We start from the raw sequence: 16,234 nt of genomic DNA on the forward strand, positions 1-16,234 counted from the left end.
AAAGAAAGAAAGAAAGAAAAGAAAAGAAAAGAAAAGAAAAGAAAAGAAAAGAAAAGAAAAGAAAAGAAAAGAAAAGAAAAGAAAAGAAAAGAAAGAGAGGGAGAGAGAGCACACGAGCACAACCATAATGGCAAAGCAGTGAGACACCAGAAGAAATCAAAGGTGCCCCTGGCAGAGGCAGTGTCTGTCATCCTTGTATCCCTGGACCCAACTCAGAGCACTTGAGTCCCCTGAGCCTGGTGAACCCTTTCTTGTCCAAAGCGTGAGGTCACAGTTACCCCAGGAAGGCTGCAGCCATGTGCCCTCTCACCAGCTGTGCCCTGGGACCTCTCGACCTGGAGATCTTTTTCTGCAACCTGGAGAACAGCTCAGGCCCCAGCCTGTCTTTGTCTCCCTCCACCTGGTCTCCCTCCACAATAGTCAACAGAATGATGTCCTTCACGAGAACAGCAGTGTTTACCTTGAAGTCTGCTCCAAGCCACATGGCTATACTGCTTTCTGCAGGGTTGGGTACAACAGGCCAACACAGGCGAGCCAGCTTGCTACTAAGACATAAAAATGCAAGACAGGAGGTGATTGTGGGAAGTGTTTTACTTGTGCTGCACTGCTGAACCAAAGCAGCGCCGTCTGTTGGAGGAAATCACTTGGATCCTATGAAACAAGGGCAAGCTCCCAGCCTCCAGAGAGACCCAGGGACACGAAGTCATTTAGGCAGAAGCTGCAAGTTATCTAGGGATGTGACAGGAGCGAGCCCTCTCCGCGCAAAGCCGTCCCTACCTTCTTCTTCCTCCCACCCTGCGTCTCCACATCCGGTCCTGATGCTGGACACGATGCTCTCACTGACAGTCATCACAGGACTACAGCTTGGAGGCCTAGTCTGCGGAGCTGCGCCACAGGCCTCACGCTCCACCCAAACCTCGGTTCCCAGGCTGCAGCACCAGCACTTCAGACAGCGTTACAGAAACGCAAGTTTTTAGGCTTTACCCCAGCACACTGCTCCAGAAACCCGCATGCCGGGGCCTGATTCTGCTGCATCCTCAAGACTGAGACTGATTATTTAAGTGCGTAATGTACAGAAATGCATGCTGATGGGGCTGGGATGATCTAAGCGTCTAAGCGCCTGCCAGGCAAGCACAGGACCCAAATTCGATCCCTGGTTCTGCATAGCATGCCAGCCCTGGAGCCCTGGGCACACTGTGCTGGCCCCAAAATTGGGTGTGGTGGTGCATATCTGTAATCCCAGTGCTGGGGAGGTTGAGACAGGAGGATCACTACTAGTGTGAACTGTGCAGCTAGACCCTGTATCAAATAAATAAACTAAAAACAAACAAAGATAAAAGCAATGCATGCTGGTGACTTGGGGACAATCTATAGTTGCTCAGGGAGGTTGACGTTAGCTTGAAAATAACTGCGTGCAGCTGCCTACAGAGCAGGCCCACACTGTCTAGTGTGGGGAGACAGCTCCGCCAGGGAAGGGCCACTGGGGCAGTGGCAGGCTTGTTGTTAGGGGCAACAGAAGACGCTAGAGACCAGCTTGCTTCCCCAGCTGGCCAGGGCAGGCAGGACAAAGGCCCCTCCAGGCGGCCCCCCAACACTGCACCACAAGCAAGGAGCAGCTCATGGTTTCACACAACTGCCACTCTCATTCCAGGGGTTCCCAGCTCCCTGTGCGGCCTCTAGCCGCTGTCAGGGTCCCTTGGGGTCTACAGTGGAAAACAGGGCCTCCCCCCAGTTCTAGCCTCAGATGGCAAGTGGGACAAACAGCGTCACAGCAGCTCATGCTGCCTGCCCGCAGAAAGCAGCCAGCTGCACGGGGCGAAAGGCCTCTTGCTGGTCTGAATTCTGACGAACCACAGAACGTGTCCTTTATTTTTCAAAATGTTACTGGCACACTTTTGATATACATCACGGTCATATTCATCATAGGGAATTTGCACCTGTACATAACAGATCTTGACCCTTCTTTTCCCACTATCTTTCCCTCCACCCTTCTTCCCCCTTCTTGTTTGCAAAAGCTGTTTCCTTTGTTTCCATTTTGTCCTTCTATTCCGTCTTTGCTTTTCTCTTTCTCCTCTGCCCTCCCTTGTTCCTCTCCCCACTTGAACAACTATTTCCCGCTTCCCGGTGTCCATCATACATGCATCTCTCTTTTTGTTGAATGTGTGGAATTTTAATTACAACGCTTTGTGGAGAGGCTCTTCTTGGGGTGTAGCTATTTGGAGTTACATATCTCATACTAGAATGCTGAGCTCTTTTCTATATTGGGAAAGTTTTCTTCTATGATTTCAGTGATTTTTTTTTTTTTTTTTTACATTTTGAGGCATCTTCTAATTTTTTTCTTATTTTTTTAATTGATTTTTTTGAAAGTCATCTAGCTGATGTGGGACCCTGCGTGGTATCTTGTCATATTTAGGGTATAATTGAGTTCAGGATTTACTACATCTACATTGTCTTCAGCTGTTGATAGCCTGTCCCAGTAGTGGTTGAGTCTGCAAGCCATGCTTTCTAAAGAATTTTTCGTATCTTGTACTACTTAGCGATTTCTTTTCATAATTTATAAGTCTTTATCAAAGTCATGTTGTCTTAACTCAGTTTCTTCTTTTAGCTCTTTCAAAATTTGTGAGTTTAAAGAAAAATATGATTGTTTTAGTATGTATTACTTATGAGCATAATTATTGGATTTCTAATTCAAGTTACTTGTTTGTATTTTCATCCTCCTTTTCTGTTGGGTGTTGAACTATGTGGTCTGATTTTTATAAGTGGAGATAATGAAGTAAGCTTTCTTTGTAATTTGTTAATGTTTTAATTACCGTTTTAGGTGTTTTATTATTAAAATACTTTTCCATACTTGGATAAAATCAACTTAGTCATGATATTTTATTTTTTGAATTGAGATTGGCTTGCTAATGTTTTGAAATTTTGTATCTAATTAGTAACAGGTTTATAATTTTCTTTTGTTCTTATCCAAGTTATATTAGTCTTGCAGAATGAGTTGGTGAATAGTTTTGTTTCCTAGATTTGTATGACATGGAATAATTTGTTCTTTGAGAGTGCTAGAACGTGCATGTAAAACAGTCTCTAGACCTGGTACAGATACTTCTATTCTGACCCAATTTCTGTAGAACAATTTTTCAAAAAATGTCTTCGGAAATAATTATGGTGTTTTCATTTTTCTGAGAAGTTTTTTCACTTTGTTCAGAGTTTTAATCTCAGTAGCATAAAGTTGTCCAGAGAAATTCTTTAGTCATTTTAATTTTCTCTTATGAAGATTTTAAAAGTTCTTAGTTCTACTTCTTTACGCCCTATCTGTCCATTCTTCCCCCTGCCCTCCTTTGTTCTAGTGATTTGTCACTTGGCAAATTTCATTGATTTTTTCTGAGAACCAGTTCTGGTTCTGCTGAGTCATTCTATTAAATGTTCTCTTCTTAGTTTATTATTTTCTGCTTATTTTCTCTTTTACTTCTGCGTGATTTATATTGTTCTTTTCTAATTACTGTTCTTGCTACTTAAGATGTCTTTTTAGCTGAGTTCTTTCTACTGCAAAAATTTAAGTACTGACAAGTAGCCTTCACCATATAATTTGGACATGTTATTTATTTTCTATTTATGTTGAGAGAGCAACATACTACTCTGTGTAGTTCCCTCTGGCTTTGAATTTACTGTATATCCTAAGCCGGCCTTCAACTCACCATGATCCTCCTGCCTCAACTTCCCAAATGCTGGGATAACAGACACGAGCCACCACACCTGGCTGGGGACTGGTAAACGTTGAGTGCTGTTGATTTCTATGAAATCCGAGTGCACCGGATTCTATGGATGATTGTACTCTGCTCTCCTTTGATCAATTTTTTGTCTTTATAGACCGTGCTTGTAAGAATACCCTTAGGTGTATTTGTATAAATTTGGGAGTGTATCCAGAGTGGAAGTTCATATTAATAAAAAAAAATATGCCTTTTAAGGTAGGATCAAGATTGACCCGATTTATAATCTACACTCTGTCATTTGTATTCATTTCACCTATATTCTTCACTGTTCTTAGTAATTAGCAAGCTTAAAAATGCTTTTAGTTAATCAAGTGGGAAAAATTACTATCTCCCTTTTTTGGTTTACAGTTCTTCAGATATGAGTGAGATTTAATCATTGTTTATTTTCCTTTTGGAAGCTACCTATTCATCTTCATGCCCCCCCTCCCTTTTAACTATGCTGTTTGACTTCTTTCTATATAAAATTCCTGCTTTGCTGTATGTGGAATGTTGAAAATGGTTAAAGTTTGTGTGCTACCTAGATACTTCTGACTTTCTTAAAAATGTTACTCATTTTAGAACTGGATGATGGGCCTGCTCAACCAGACCATTTCAGGAGAAGTCACTTTGCCTCTGGGAGGAGTTTGGGAAATAGAGGTACGTGCTTTAGTCTTTCCTTCATCTGAGCTGTCGAGTGAGGGAGTAGAGGCTTTTGGTCAGAGCTCTCTCCACTCCACTCCTCATCCCTCATAATGGGGATTGCGCCCAGGGCCCTCACACCGAGCTGCATCCCCAGCCCTTCTAAAGTCCATTCATTCATTGTGAGCCTGGAGAGTTAACCCAGGGCCTTTGTACTAAGCTACTTCTCCAGCCACTGTTTAGAAAAACTTTTTATGTGGAGAGAGGGTTTCATTAAGTCGCTAAGTTGCTCAGGTTAGGAGGCAGGGTGTCTTGCTAAGTAGCCTGGTTGGGCTCAAACTTACAGTCCTCTGCCACAGACTTCTAGAGTGGTGAGGTTAAGGTGAGTGTCTCTATGCTCAGCTTTAGGTCTTATAACTCAGTGTGCTAGGTTTTGTTGGGGTGATGAGTTCATCATTTTTACTTCTTTGGAATACTGTGACATGCTTAAGGCAGGCTGCTTGGACTAGACACAGATTGGTTGGACAGGTCCTTTACCTGCTTCTTAATTTATGATCATTGTTGTTGGGGTTTTTGTGTATGTGTGTGTACTCAAACTCAGAGCCTTGTGCTTTCCAGGGAGGTGCTGAGCCAGTGAGCTACCTCCCTGACCCTGATTTGTAACAGCTGAAATGGGAACATGTTTGTAAAAGTTTTAGAGATTAGGATGAGAAGGACCTCTTTTTGGATATTTATATTTCAAGGAAAGGCAGTGGGAAGCATTTCTTTCATTCACTGATACTAAGTTTGCAAGATTATTTTCACAGGCTTGGGTTTTTAAGTGTCACTTTTAAAACTACTAGGTGCTTCAGTCATAGCATCTGTTGGCACGTGATACTTGTACAGAACTCTCAGGTGTTGATAGTGCCACAGCAAAATACCTTCCTGCGATCCACTATTTGGACTTAATTAAAATGCTGACAATATTCTACATCATTTTATTATAGTGCAATAGCATTATTAGAACTTTAAATTCATTTAAACTCTATATGATGATTGCTTTTAGAGGATTTTGTTGCTAGGGCTACTTGGCAGTTTTAATATATGTTTTGTTTCTGTTTCTTTTTAATTTGGTAGTTTTAAATACATGTAACATCCTTAAGTTTAATTTTGTAAAACTTGATTGATATTTTTACTTACTTTTATCGTGATAGAAATGTTCCCCCCTCCTTAACCCGCTGCATCTCTAGGATTTGCTATTGGTTATTTCCTGACAGCCTTCCTTTCGGGAGTGAAATAGAATCGTAGTGTTGCTTCAATTTGCATTTCTCGGATGACCAGTGATGTTGTACATCTTTTCATATATTTGCTGTTTGTACACCTTCATCTGAGAAATGTGTGCTCACTTCAGATACCCATTTTTGGACTGAACGTTCAAATTTGGAGAGTATGATTTGGTTTTTTGGAGTTTTGTGTTTTGCTTTTTTAGTTCTTTATATATTCTAGATATTAGTTGCCTAAGGAATAGTTGGTTACAAAATTCTCATTTTGTAGGTTGACTCTTTACTCTGTTGGTAATTTCTTTTGCTGCATAAAAAGAAATTAATATGATTTGACAAGGTCACTCCTTTTTTTTTTTTTTTTTTTTGCCGAACCGCGGATCGAACTCATGCCCTCATACTTGCCAGGGAAGCGCTTATTCCACTGAGCCATCTCCCCGGCCCCCAAGAAATTAATATGAAATCCCATCTGTTGATTCTGTGTGATATTTCCACTGCAGTCATTGTTCATGAGGTTGTTGCTTATACCTATGTCTTCAGGAGTTTTACCTAGTCTATCTTCCAGCAGATTTACTGTTTCTGTTTTAATACTTATTTATTTACTTATCTATTTATACCAGGAATCAAACTCAGCACCTTGCACTTGCCAGACGACACTGTGCCACTGAGCTGTATCACCGGCCCAGTATCTAGATCTTTGATCCATTTCAACTTTAATTTAGGGCATGGTGAAAGATATGAGCCTAGGTTTAATCTTCAGTATGTGGAAAGCCAGTTTTCCCAGCACCATTTATTAAAAAGGCTTTCTTCCTGAGAAGGTGTTTATGCCCTTTATCAAAGGTATAATGCTGGGCCGGGGAAATGGCTCAGTAGAATGAGCGCTTCCCTGGCAAGCACAAGGGCCTGAGTTCAATCCCCACTTCCAGAAAAAAAAAAAAAAAGTATAATGCTGAATGCGTTTGGAGTAGTTTCTCAAACTTCTATTTTGTGCCAGTGATCCTTGGGTCTGTTTTTTGCCAGAACCATGTTGGGTTTTTTGTTTTATTACTTGCCTGCCTGTCTGTCTGTCCGTTTTTAAATCATAATTTCAAGTCAGGAATTGTGATGCCCCCTGCCTTATCTTTGGTGCCCAGAACTGCTTTAGCTATTTCAGCTCTGTTCTGGTTCCAAATGAATTATAGAAACATTTTCTCTAGCTCTGTGAGGTACGCAATTAGCATTTTGATCAAGTTGCATTATATCTGTATAACATTTTTGGAACTATGGTCATCCTCACTATATTGGTTCTGCCTACCCAAAAACAAAGAATGTATTTTCTGATATCCTATTTGAACTCCTTTTTCAGAGTACTATAGTATTCAACATAAAAGTCTTTTACTTTGTAAGACTGATTCCTAAGTATTTCATTTTTCTTTTTCTTGCCTTTTTTTTTTCTTGTGTATTTTAGGGAAGAGTCTACAAGGTGTTCAGGGTCTCGCTACTAGATCAGACTCATAATGATCTGCCTGTTTACAGCCTTCCAACAGCCGGGATTACAGGCGTGTGCCACCACACCCAGTCTCAATCCACATCTCAGCACACCACTGGGGTGGGGCTGGCGCAGCACAGGAATCAAACTCTGGTCTCCTAGCACTTGCCTAAGCAGCCACTTTAGTCCACTGAGCTATCTGGCTGGCCCTTCCGTAGGGTTTTTATCATATGAATGTTGGACTTCGTTAAATGCTTTTCTGCATCCATTGAAATGATCGTGTGATCCTTGTCTTAGTTTTGTTAATGTGCTATATTCCATTTAGTGCTTTGCATAAGGACATGGCCTCTAATAAGCTCAATAAATATGTACCAAATTGATAAAGGACTAGGAGCCTCTTCATGGTAGAATGCCCCCTTATGCTAAATGTCCATGATGCCCCCTGTCCCTCTCTGCCCATGATTTTTAAGTCATCTACTACTATTGACTATAAACTCACTTTTGTTTTTTGAAATTAGAGACCACTGCAAGGACGATGACCATAAGAAAGCCTCCTCCAGCCACACAAGTTATAGGGAGAATCTCGAAGAGACCTTTGGAGAAAAAGAGGAAAAAACCATCATCAGTTCAGTTCGCTTTCTTGGCAAAAAATCAAACATTAACCTGTTTTCTAGTGGCTTCAGCAACATTTTTTTAATGAGGTTTTCTTCTAAATTAAATTTAGTTTCTTTCAATTAAAATAAACTCTGGGGTTTGTGCCTTCCCATCTGGTTGTCTTCTTCTTGCCTAATAAAAAAGACATTTTATATTGATCAACATTGTGTCCTGCGGGGCTATTTTCTAGCTTTACACATTCAGTGAATACTTACTGAGCACTTACTAGTTGCCAAACACTATTCTTAATAATAAAATGAAGGGTCAGGGAGATGGCTCAGTAGAATAAGCGCTTCCTTGGCAAGCAAGTGCGCAAGGATCTGAGTTCAATCCCTGGTTCTGGGGGGAGAGGGGGAATAAGAAGAAGAAGAAAATGAAAGAAATATGGGGTCCTTATTCCAGGGAGCTTATGTTACGGTAGATTCAGACAATAAGCAAAATAAGATGATTCTGCATAAAGCAGAGCCATACAAAGGTTACCAGGGTAATGTGGTAAGGAGGCTTTAGATGGGCTTGCAAAGGAAGAAGGCCTTTCCTCGCTTAGGTGCTGCCCTGTGTTTTGGCTGCCCCTACCTTCGGAAAATATGATGTCTGACTGGACTAAGGTAAGAGCCAAGAAGAGCTACGCAGCACTTGAGGGAAATACTCACTTATCGACAGTGTCTTGAAGTTTATCCTAGGCCCACTGGTCCCCCCAGCTCTGGTGCTAGCCATGACCCAAACGGTGTAAGGGGTCTTTCGCATCAGAGACCCCAGGTCATAATGGAGGGTGCTAGAGTTGACTGTCTCGGCTAAAAGAAAAATACAGAAGTCAAACACCACACCCACACCAGACTGAAGACTGATAGGAAAGCACCGAAGTCTATACTTTGAATTGGCCTCCTCTTTCTTCAATCCATGACCTGTTTACAACTATCCCATCGAGAAGAATCAAAGAGCTATTGATAGAGGTAAAACTATAAAAACTCTTAGACGTCAACATGAGGTAAAATCTTCATGACCATAAATTTGGTACCAAAGCATAAGCAACTAAAGAAAATACAGGCAAGCTGAGCTTCACTAGAATTAAAGGCTTTTGTCTATCAGCATACAGTATCAAGAAAGTAGAGATCAATCACAAAATTTAAAAAAACTTGCAAATCATACATTTGATGAAAAATTTACATCCATCATATATAAAGAACTCATAATTCAATAACAGAAAAAGATAACACAATTTTAAAATGGGCAAAGAAGCTTAAAAGATATTCTTCCAAAGAAGATATGTGAATATCCAAAAATCATATGAACAGATGTTCAGCATTATTAGTGGTTAGGGAAGTGTAAGTCATGAGACACCACCTTGTGTCTACGGGATAACCCATTACAGCTTCTTTTCAGATAGAAATTAAGTGTTGGAAAAACCGCAAAGGGACACCTCTTACATTGAGCCGGGAATGGAAAATGGGGTGACCACCGTGGAAAACAGTTTGGTGGTTTCTCAATAAGTTCCAGTAAAATTACTAAATGATCCAGCATTTCCACTTCGAGGTACATTCCCCAAAGAACTGAAATCAGGGACCCAAGCAGACATTTACACCTCAGTGTTCATAGAAGCAATATCCACAGAGCCATAAGGTTGAAAAACAATCCAAAGGTTTGTCAAATGATGAATGAATGATATATAAAAAAATTTGATGGAATTAAAAGCCACTAAAAGGAATTAAGCACTCATTACAACAGAGATGAACTTCAAAAGTCCACATATCATAATTTTATTTACATATGTATGCTTATTTATCTATTTGTTTATTTTTCAATTCTAGGAAATGCACCCAGGACCTCAGAACAGTCCCACTCTACCACTCAGCTATCCCCTGGCCTGGCTATATTACATAAAATATTCTGAGTGGGAAATCCATAGGGACACAAAGCAGTTTGGTGGCTATAAGGAGCTGTGGGAAGAGGAGCATGCACAGAAACTGACTAAAGGTTACAGAGCTTCTATTTAAGGTGGAAACAAAAATTCTAGGAAGTAGAAAAGGTTACACACCATTGTGAACATTCTTAATGCTGCTAAATTAGGCCTTTTCAAATCTTACAAACAGTAAATTTTATGTTGTACATATTTTGCTACAAGAAAGGCAAAACTTAGTCTGAACAGGAAACCAAGAATTGCTCAGAATTTAGGGTGAACTCCAAAAAAAAAGTATGTGCTGTCAATGAACAGTGGAGGTCATGCTAAAAAGCCAAGGACTGGGGAAATGGCTCAGGGGCATAAGTACCTGCCTGGCAAGCACAAGGTCCCAAGTTCTATCCCTGGTACTGCAAAAAAAGAAAAAAAAAAAAAAAACAGAAGCAGTGGTCCATGCCTGTAATTCCAGAACTTGGAAGGCTGAGGCAGGAGGATTTCTGTGAGCTTGAGGCCAGCCTGGGCTATGTCGTGAGTTCAAGGCCAACCTGAATTGCACAGACACACCCATCTCAAGAAAAGAGGGAGGAGGTGGAGAGGAAGTGGAAAACAGGAGGAGGAGGAAGAGGAAAAGAAGGAGGAGGAGGAGAAGAAGGAGGAGGAGGAGAAGAAGGAGGAGAAAAAAGTAGGAGGAGGAGAAGAAGGAGGAGGAGAAGGAGGAGGAGGAGAAGGAAAAGTAGGAGGAGAAGGAGGAGGAGAAGGAGGAGGAAGAGGAGCAGGAGGAGGAGAAGAAGGAGATGGAGGAGGAGGAAGAGGAGCAGGAGGAGGAGAAGAAGGAGATGGAGGAGGAGACAGAGGAGATGGAGGAGGAGCAGGAGCAGGAGGAGGAGGAGAAGGAGGAGGAAGAGAAGGAGAAGAAGGAGAAGGAGGAAGAGGAAGAGGAGGAGGAGAGGAAGGAGGAGGAGGAGGAGGAAGAAGAATAATAGTCATGGTAAAGAGCCCTGCACTAACGTAAATGTCATCAAAAAGGGTCTTCCCCCAATCAATCCAACCTCACTCTTTAAGCCAGGCATCCTTCTCTCTAGAATAATGGTCGATATTTCTTGGGGTTGGGTCAACTCTTCAGGTTTTGACCAGGACAAACTATCCTTATTGCTATAGGTTCTTAGTTTCTGTTTTTTCACTCTCACCTAACACCCTCAAGTCCAAGAGATGGTGCTCTTGACCCCGCATTCAAAGAGGCTCAAAGAAGTTAGTAATTTATCCAACTTCAGATATTTCACTTCCATGGGAATGACACCTATGACCAATCCATCTATATCATCTTTCTGGCAGATGGATTTCTTTTTCATCTTAGCTATAAGCACACTTACAGAATTCTTCTCCTCCTTCAGCTTGGTAGAATATGGTGTAGTTGCTGATGAAACCATTTCTCTTTTCCTTAGGAACCTCTTCCCATCTGATGGTGACTGTCTTCACACCAATGTTTTCTACCTTGGTTAGAGGACCTTTTGATGGGACTTGAGAAGACAAGGAGATAAAGGATTAACACTGAGTCACAGCCCAGCAGATTCTTCTTCCCACAAGCTCTGCTAGTTCCCAGACCAAAACTACAACCTGGAGGTGAGACGTAGGGTTGAATAGGAAGATTATGAGTAACTTGTTAGAAGAGATATTTCCTGCAGTCATGCATCTTAGGAAACAAGTGGCATCAAAGGCTAGAAAATATACTTTCTTCTACATCTCTCTCTCTAGCCTGGCACTCAGATCTTTCATACATAAATGTGAAATACAGCTATTGTCCAGTATTTGGAGGTTAAGCTTCCCTAGACAGCCTTTTCATAGTGAGAGATACTTTTCAATGTTAAATTTGGAGGGTGTTCACTTCTGAGTAGATCCAAACAAAATCTGGGCAATTCATCAGAAAAGCCCTTGCTTACTGTCACATAATTAAAAATAATTTTTAACATGTTCAATTTACTCCACAGCCTCCCTGCATTGGTCCTAATTAAATGCTATTTCAGGTTGCAACTCTATTTACACTAAGATTCTCTGGGGCTTTGGGCAAGTTATTTCATCTTGCTCAGCCTCAGCTTTTTATCTATAAAATGAGGACTGGACTGGTTATTAATGCCTGTCCTAGCTTTGAAATTCAGCAACCCCAACTTATGACCTGACCCCACTGTGTCAAGATGAAGGTGCAGAACAAATGGGGACTCTGACTGAGCCATCGTTCTCAGCTTTCTCTAAATACTGGACAAAGCCTGGTGTCCATATGGGCATACATACTGCCTTCTTTGGCATATGCCTGGATAGAATACGGCACTCCCACTCGGCCTTGTGACACTGGATACACAGAGATGTTGTAGCACAAGAGGGGTGTTAATTTATCTGGAAAAAAGAATAAAAAAAGAAGCATAAGTGCAGAGCACATCGGAATGGAAGAAACACTAGGCCCCTAACGATGAGTCTAAGACTCCCAGGAGATGTTGCATATTTCTAGTTTCCTCATCTGGAAAATAAGAGTGTTGGGTTGGGTGGTCTCAAATGTCTGTCCTTATTCTAAGATTTTTACAATTAATTCTTAGGAATAAATTCTGCGCCACTTCAATAAGATTACACGGCCATCCACGAAGAGGTCAGTAGGAAATTCAATCCTTCCTCCATCTCCGAATCCATCGTATGAATTCGGGACACTGCACGATAGATCCTAATGCTTCTAGCAATAGCAGATCACTCTGAAGGACTCAGATACCATGAAATATAGTTCTGCTCTCTGCCTTCATCCTTCAGAAGCATATTTCTTAATACGGATGCCTGTATCAGTCTCCTGGGAAAGGAGTTTGGCTAGTAAACAGGCAACCAGAATGAAGGGAATGCCCCTAGTGGGACTGATGGGATCTGTACTCTGGAATTGTGAATAGGATAATGCAGATATTTCAGAAGGGCTCTCTGATGGTGCGTGATAAGGAGGTGTTTTCTAGCTGGCCCAAGACCCACCGCTCTCTGTGCCAGCTTTTCCTGGGAGATTCCCAGAGGCATGACACCTAACTGAACTTTCACAGCCTTTTCAAGCGCTGTTAACCACATTTACACTTTGAAACCAAAGTCCAGGATTTTAAAAACCATTTAAAAGGGTGCATGCATATTCCATGCCAGCTACCTCGCTGGATTGTCCAGTGCCTGGCCTGAGACACAGATTCCCAAGACAAGGCAGAGAACTCCGAGTCTACATCTGGGACCCATTCGACGATCCATGTGTCCACCTCCGGACAGGAATACGGCCACTTCACCTCCAGCTGGTCCTGAACAAGGCAGGCCTCCACAGCCTGAATACACAGGAACGCTGGAAGGAGAGAACGGCACTGCTTCGCAGCTAGCCAGCGCTCCACAGCTGGCCTGCCACGCCGGCACCCACCCAGTGTCTGAGCTGTGAAAGGAAGTCAGAGCCCAGCGTGCCCCATGACAGCGTTGTTTCCATTCCTCTTACTGTGTCCCCTTTTTCTCACTCATCCTTGCTCAACAGTTTCGATAATTAAGTGCTGTTTAAATTTTCTTCTTCTTTTTTCACTGCTAGGGGTTAACCGAAGGCTTTGCACATGCTAAAACCAGAGTTTCACCCCCAGTCCTAGGTACTTCTGCCTCCCTAAACTTGACCTGCTTCTAGAAACTCATTTCACTCAAGAGCTTAAAAAGATATACCTTCCCCAACCATAGATGTTTCTGCAGGTCAAAAGCAACATAAGCCTGAGGAACAATGGATTGTATATGCACAGTATATGGGAGTCGAGTCCTTGTCAGGCAGTTTATGGGTCTGTTTCCCAAACTGATCCTGCAGGAGACCCTCCTGCTGCTAGTCCTAGAAGCAAGACCAGCTGGCTTGTCAACCTGAGGAGGTGGCTCTAAGACAGGGCAACTGAGGCACAAAGAATACAGGAAGCTGCGTTGGGCAGCACAAGGATCGCAGAGCCTGGCTATCACCACACTTCATCCCCAGAACTTCTGCTTTCTACTTGCTGCCTTCCCAGACCTGCGGCCTGAAACATCCCCAGTTAGCCCAGGCCAGAGGTCTTCACTGGAACACTGGCAACCTTCCTTGACTTTTAGACCCTCAAATGCTCCTTACTTCATTTGGTTGGGATAACTCTAGAATGTAACTTATACTCCATAATCTGCCTATGGGATCCAACAAGATTTTTACCCCAGACTATATTTGTTGTAGGATGACTTGTAAGCCCCTCTCCCCAAAATGTCTTACTTTTACAGAATGTGGCCTCCTTTGGAAATAGGGCCATTCCAGACAAAAATTAAATTTGGGGGCCTTAAGTCACTATGATCTGTCTCATAAGAAAAAAGGAATTTAGACACAGAAACAGAGACACAGGTATCTGGCAACATGAAGACCGAGACAGACATTGGAGTTACTGGAGCTACCAAAGGCCAGGGAATCCCTGCAGACTCCAAAGCAGAAAGGAAAGGAAGACACTAGATGCTTCAGAGGGAGTACAGCCCAACGGACAACTTGAACTTAGTCCCGTAATCACCACAACCATGAGTCAGTGCATTTCTGTTACTTCACACCACTGGTTTGCTAGTCTGTTACAGCAATCCCAGGACAAGGAATCCCTCTGCTGGACACCCCTCCCTCGCCTGGCCACTTCCTGTTTCTGCTCTCCCCGGAGGCACTTTCCTAGTGACTGCCAGCAAATCCTGGCCTGAAGTGAGCCCAGCTGCCTCGCTCCTTCTCCTCACCCATCTAGGAGCTCTGCAGAGCAGGAGCTGGATCTGCACTGCCACACATGCTGCAGACTAAGGGGACTGCGAGGGGCGTGGAATGGGTTCCCCAGAGCCATGAGTCAGCCATGAAAGAGGAAGGGGTCAGTTTCACCAAGAATGCTCAAAGAGAAGGTTCCAAGTCATCATCCCACTGAGTATAAACTGATTGCCACCTCCTTCCATTGCTAACAAGAAATTTTTGAGTAATTATTCCAGTTATACCACATTCTCAGGAAATACCTCCTTCCTGGGAAAGGGAAGTGTCTTGACTGCTAATTCCTCATGACTTGCATGAAGAGTCAATCTGGTTCTATTAAATAACGGCTCCTAGGGACTGCTTTGCTGTGACCAGCTGTCCTGATTCAACTGAACCGGCCCTGACAGAGCCCACTGACCACACAAGTAGCTATGATTCTTCACACCCTGCCTCTGACCATTTGGAAGCTGTCTGCTGGCTAAGATCTCACAAAATTCAGGATATGCAGGGAGAACGAACTTGAAGATTCATCTATGCCATCCCTTATTCTGAAGTTGAGAATATAGAGGCCCACAGAGGTAAGTAACAAGCTCGGCATCACATAGCAGGTGACTAGAATTCTAAATCCACTCGTAACCAAAGTCCAAAATAATATATTAATTTGTACCAATAGGTTCATGTACACCAGGGCTAGAATCCCACCTCAAGAGCTAGACAAATTACTGAACCCTCCTGGATCTCTTTGTTGTTTAAAAAAACAAAAAAGGGGGGCCGGGGAGATGGCTCAGTAGAATAAGTGCTTGCTTAGCAAGTACAAGGGCCTAAGTTTAATCCCTGGTTCTGCAAAAAAAAAAAAAAAAAAAAAAAAAAAAAAAAACAGAAAAGGATCTAACATCTACATTATGAGTCATTTCAAGGCTAAAACAGAATAACCTATGTTATCTTTGCACAATGTATGAAATATACTGATGAGTATTATATAGTGATCAGACTTAATGATAGCCATTTACTTTGATTACTCTCTAGCTGCCTCTACTTTATTAAACAAAATTCAGAAAATGTGACCTTCTTATTGGTTAGAATTGCTGTCTGTAAACTTCCTCTGTAATGAGGGAGGTAAGTTAGAGTGATGAGCTTTAGGGTAAATATTTTAGACCTTACCGGCTGGATGATCTCTACCACAGCTGCTCAACTCTGCCATCCTTGCACAAAGGAAGGCAGAGATAATATGCAAACAAATAGCTGTGATTTTTGTAACAATAAAACTTCACAGTTGTCAGGCCAATTAAAATCATGCTAAGAGGGCCGGCCAGATAGCTCAGCAAACCAAAGCGCCTGCTTAAGCAGAGCGCAGCACCCAGCTTCAGTCCTCGGTAAGCATGTCAGCCCCACTCCAGGGGTGCCATTGAGGCTGGGCGTGGTGGCGCACACCCATAATCCCAACCCTTGGGAGGCTGAAAACAGGAGAATCACTATGAGTCCAATCTCTGTAGTGAGATCCTGTACACCCTGTGGACCCTGTACCAAACACATAAAAAAAAAAAAACAAGCTAAATTCAACTTTTTATTGTTTCTTTGTGTCCAAGGCAGCAACAAGACCAGATGTTGGCCAACTATAGCTTCTTGGCAATGTGCTGACGGTCAGTGATACCTTGTAAAACAGCAATAGTGTGAAAGCAGGTTATGGATTAATACTTCCACCATTCCCTCCTCTGTGCGCTTTGCTTTGCTTTGCTTTGCTTTGTTGTGTGGTGGTGGTAGTGCCCTGTTCTAAGGATTGAATCCAGACCCTTCACATTGAGCTACAACCCTGGTCTTTTCTTTTTT

At 42.4% G+C, this 16,234-nt stretch overlaps 1 protein-coding gene across 1 annotated transcript in view; it reads right to left on the reverse strand.

The window, feature by feature from the left end:
- Nucleotides 1–16,234, reverse strand: part of Il31ra (interleukin 31 receptor A) — a 67,198-nt gene that overhangs the window by 1,022 nt on the left and 49,942 nt on the right. Inside the window, exons 7-12 of the mRNA XM_004623221.1 lie at nt 12,818–13,000; nt 11,944–12,045; nt 11,028–11,174; nt 8,414–8,554; nt 7,609–7,702; nt 461–542 (exon numbers count right to left, since the gene is read on the reverse strand). Of these exons, the coding sequence (XP_004623278.1) occupies nt 461–542; nt 7,609–7,702; nt 8,414–8,554; nt 11,028–11,174; nt 11,944–12,045; nt 12,818–13,000 (749 nt within the window). The remainder of the gene's footprint in view (nt 1–460; nt 543–7,608; nt 7,703–8,413; nt 8,555–11,027; nt 11,175–11,943; nt 12,046–12,817; nt 13,001–16,234) is intronic.

This window comes from Octodon degus, unplaced genomic scaffold, assembly GCF_000260255.1.
Source record: "Octodon degus isolate 3935 unplaced genomic scaffold, OctDeg1.0 scaffold00001, whole genome shotgun sequence".
NCBI lineage: Eukaryota > Metazoa > Chordata > Mammalia > Rodentia > Octodontidae > Octodon > Octodon degus.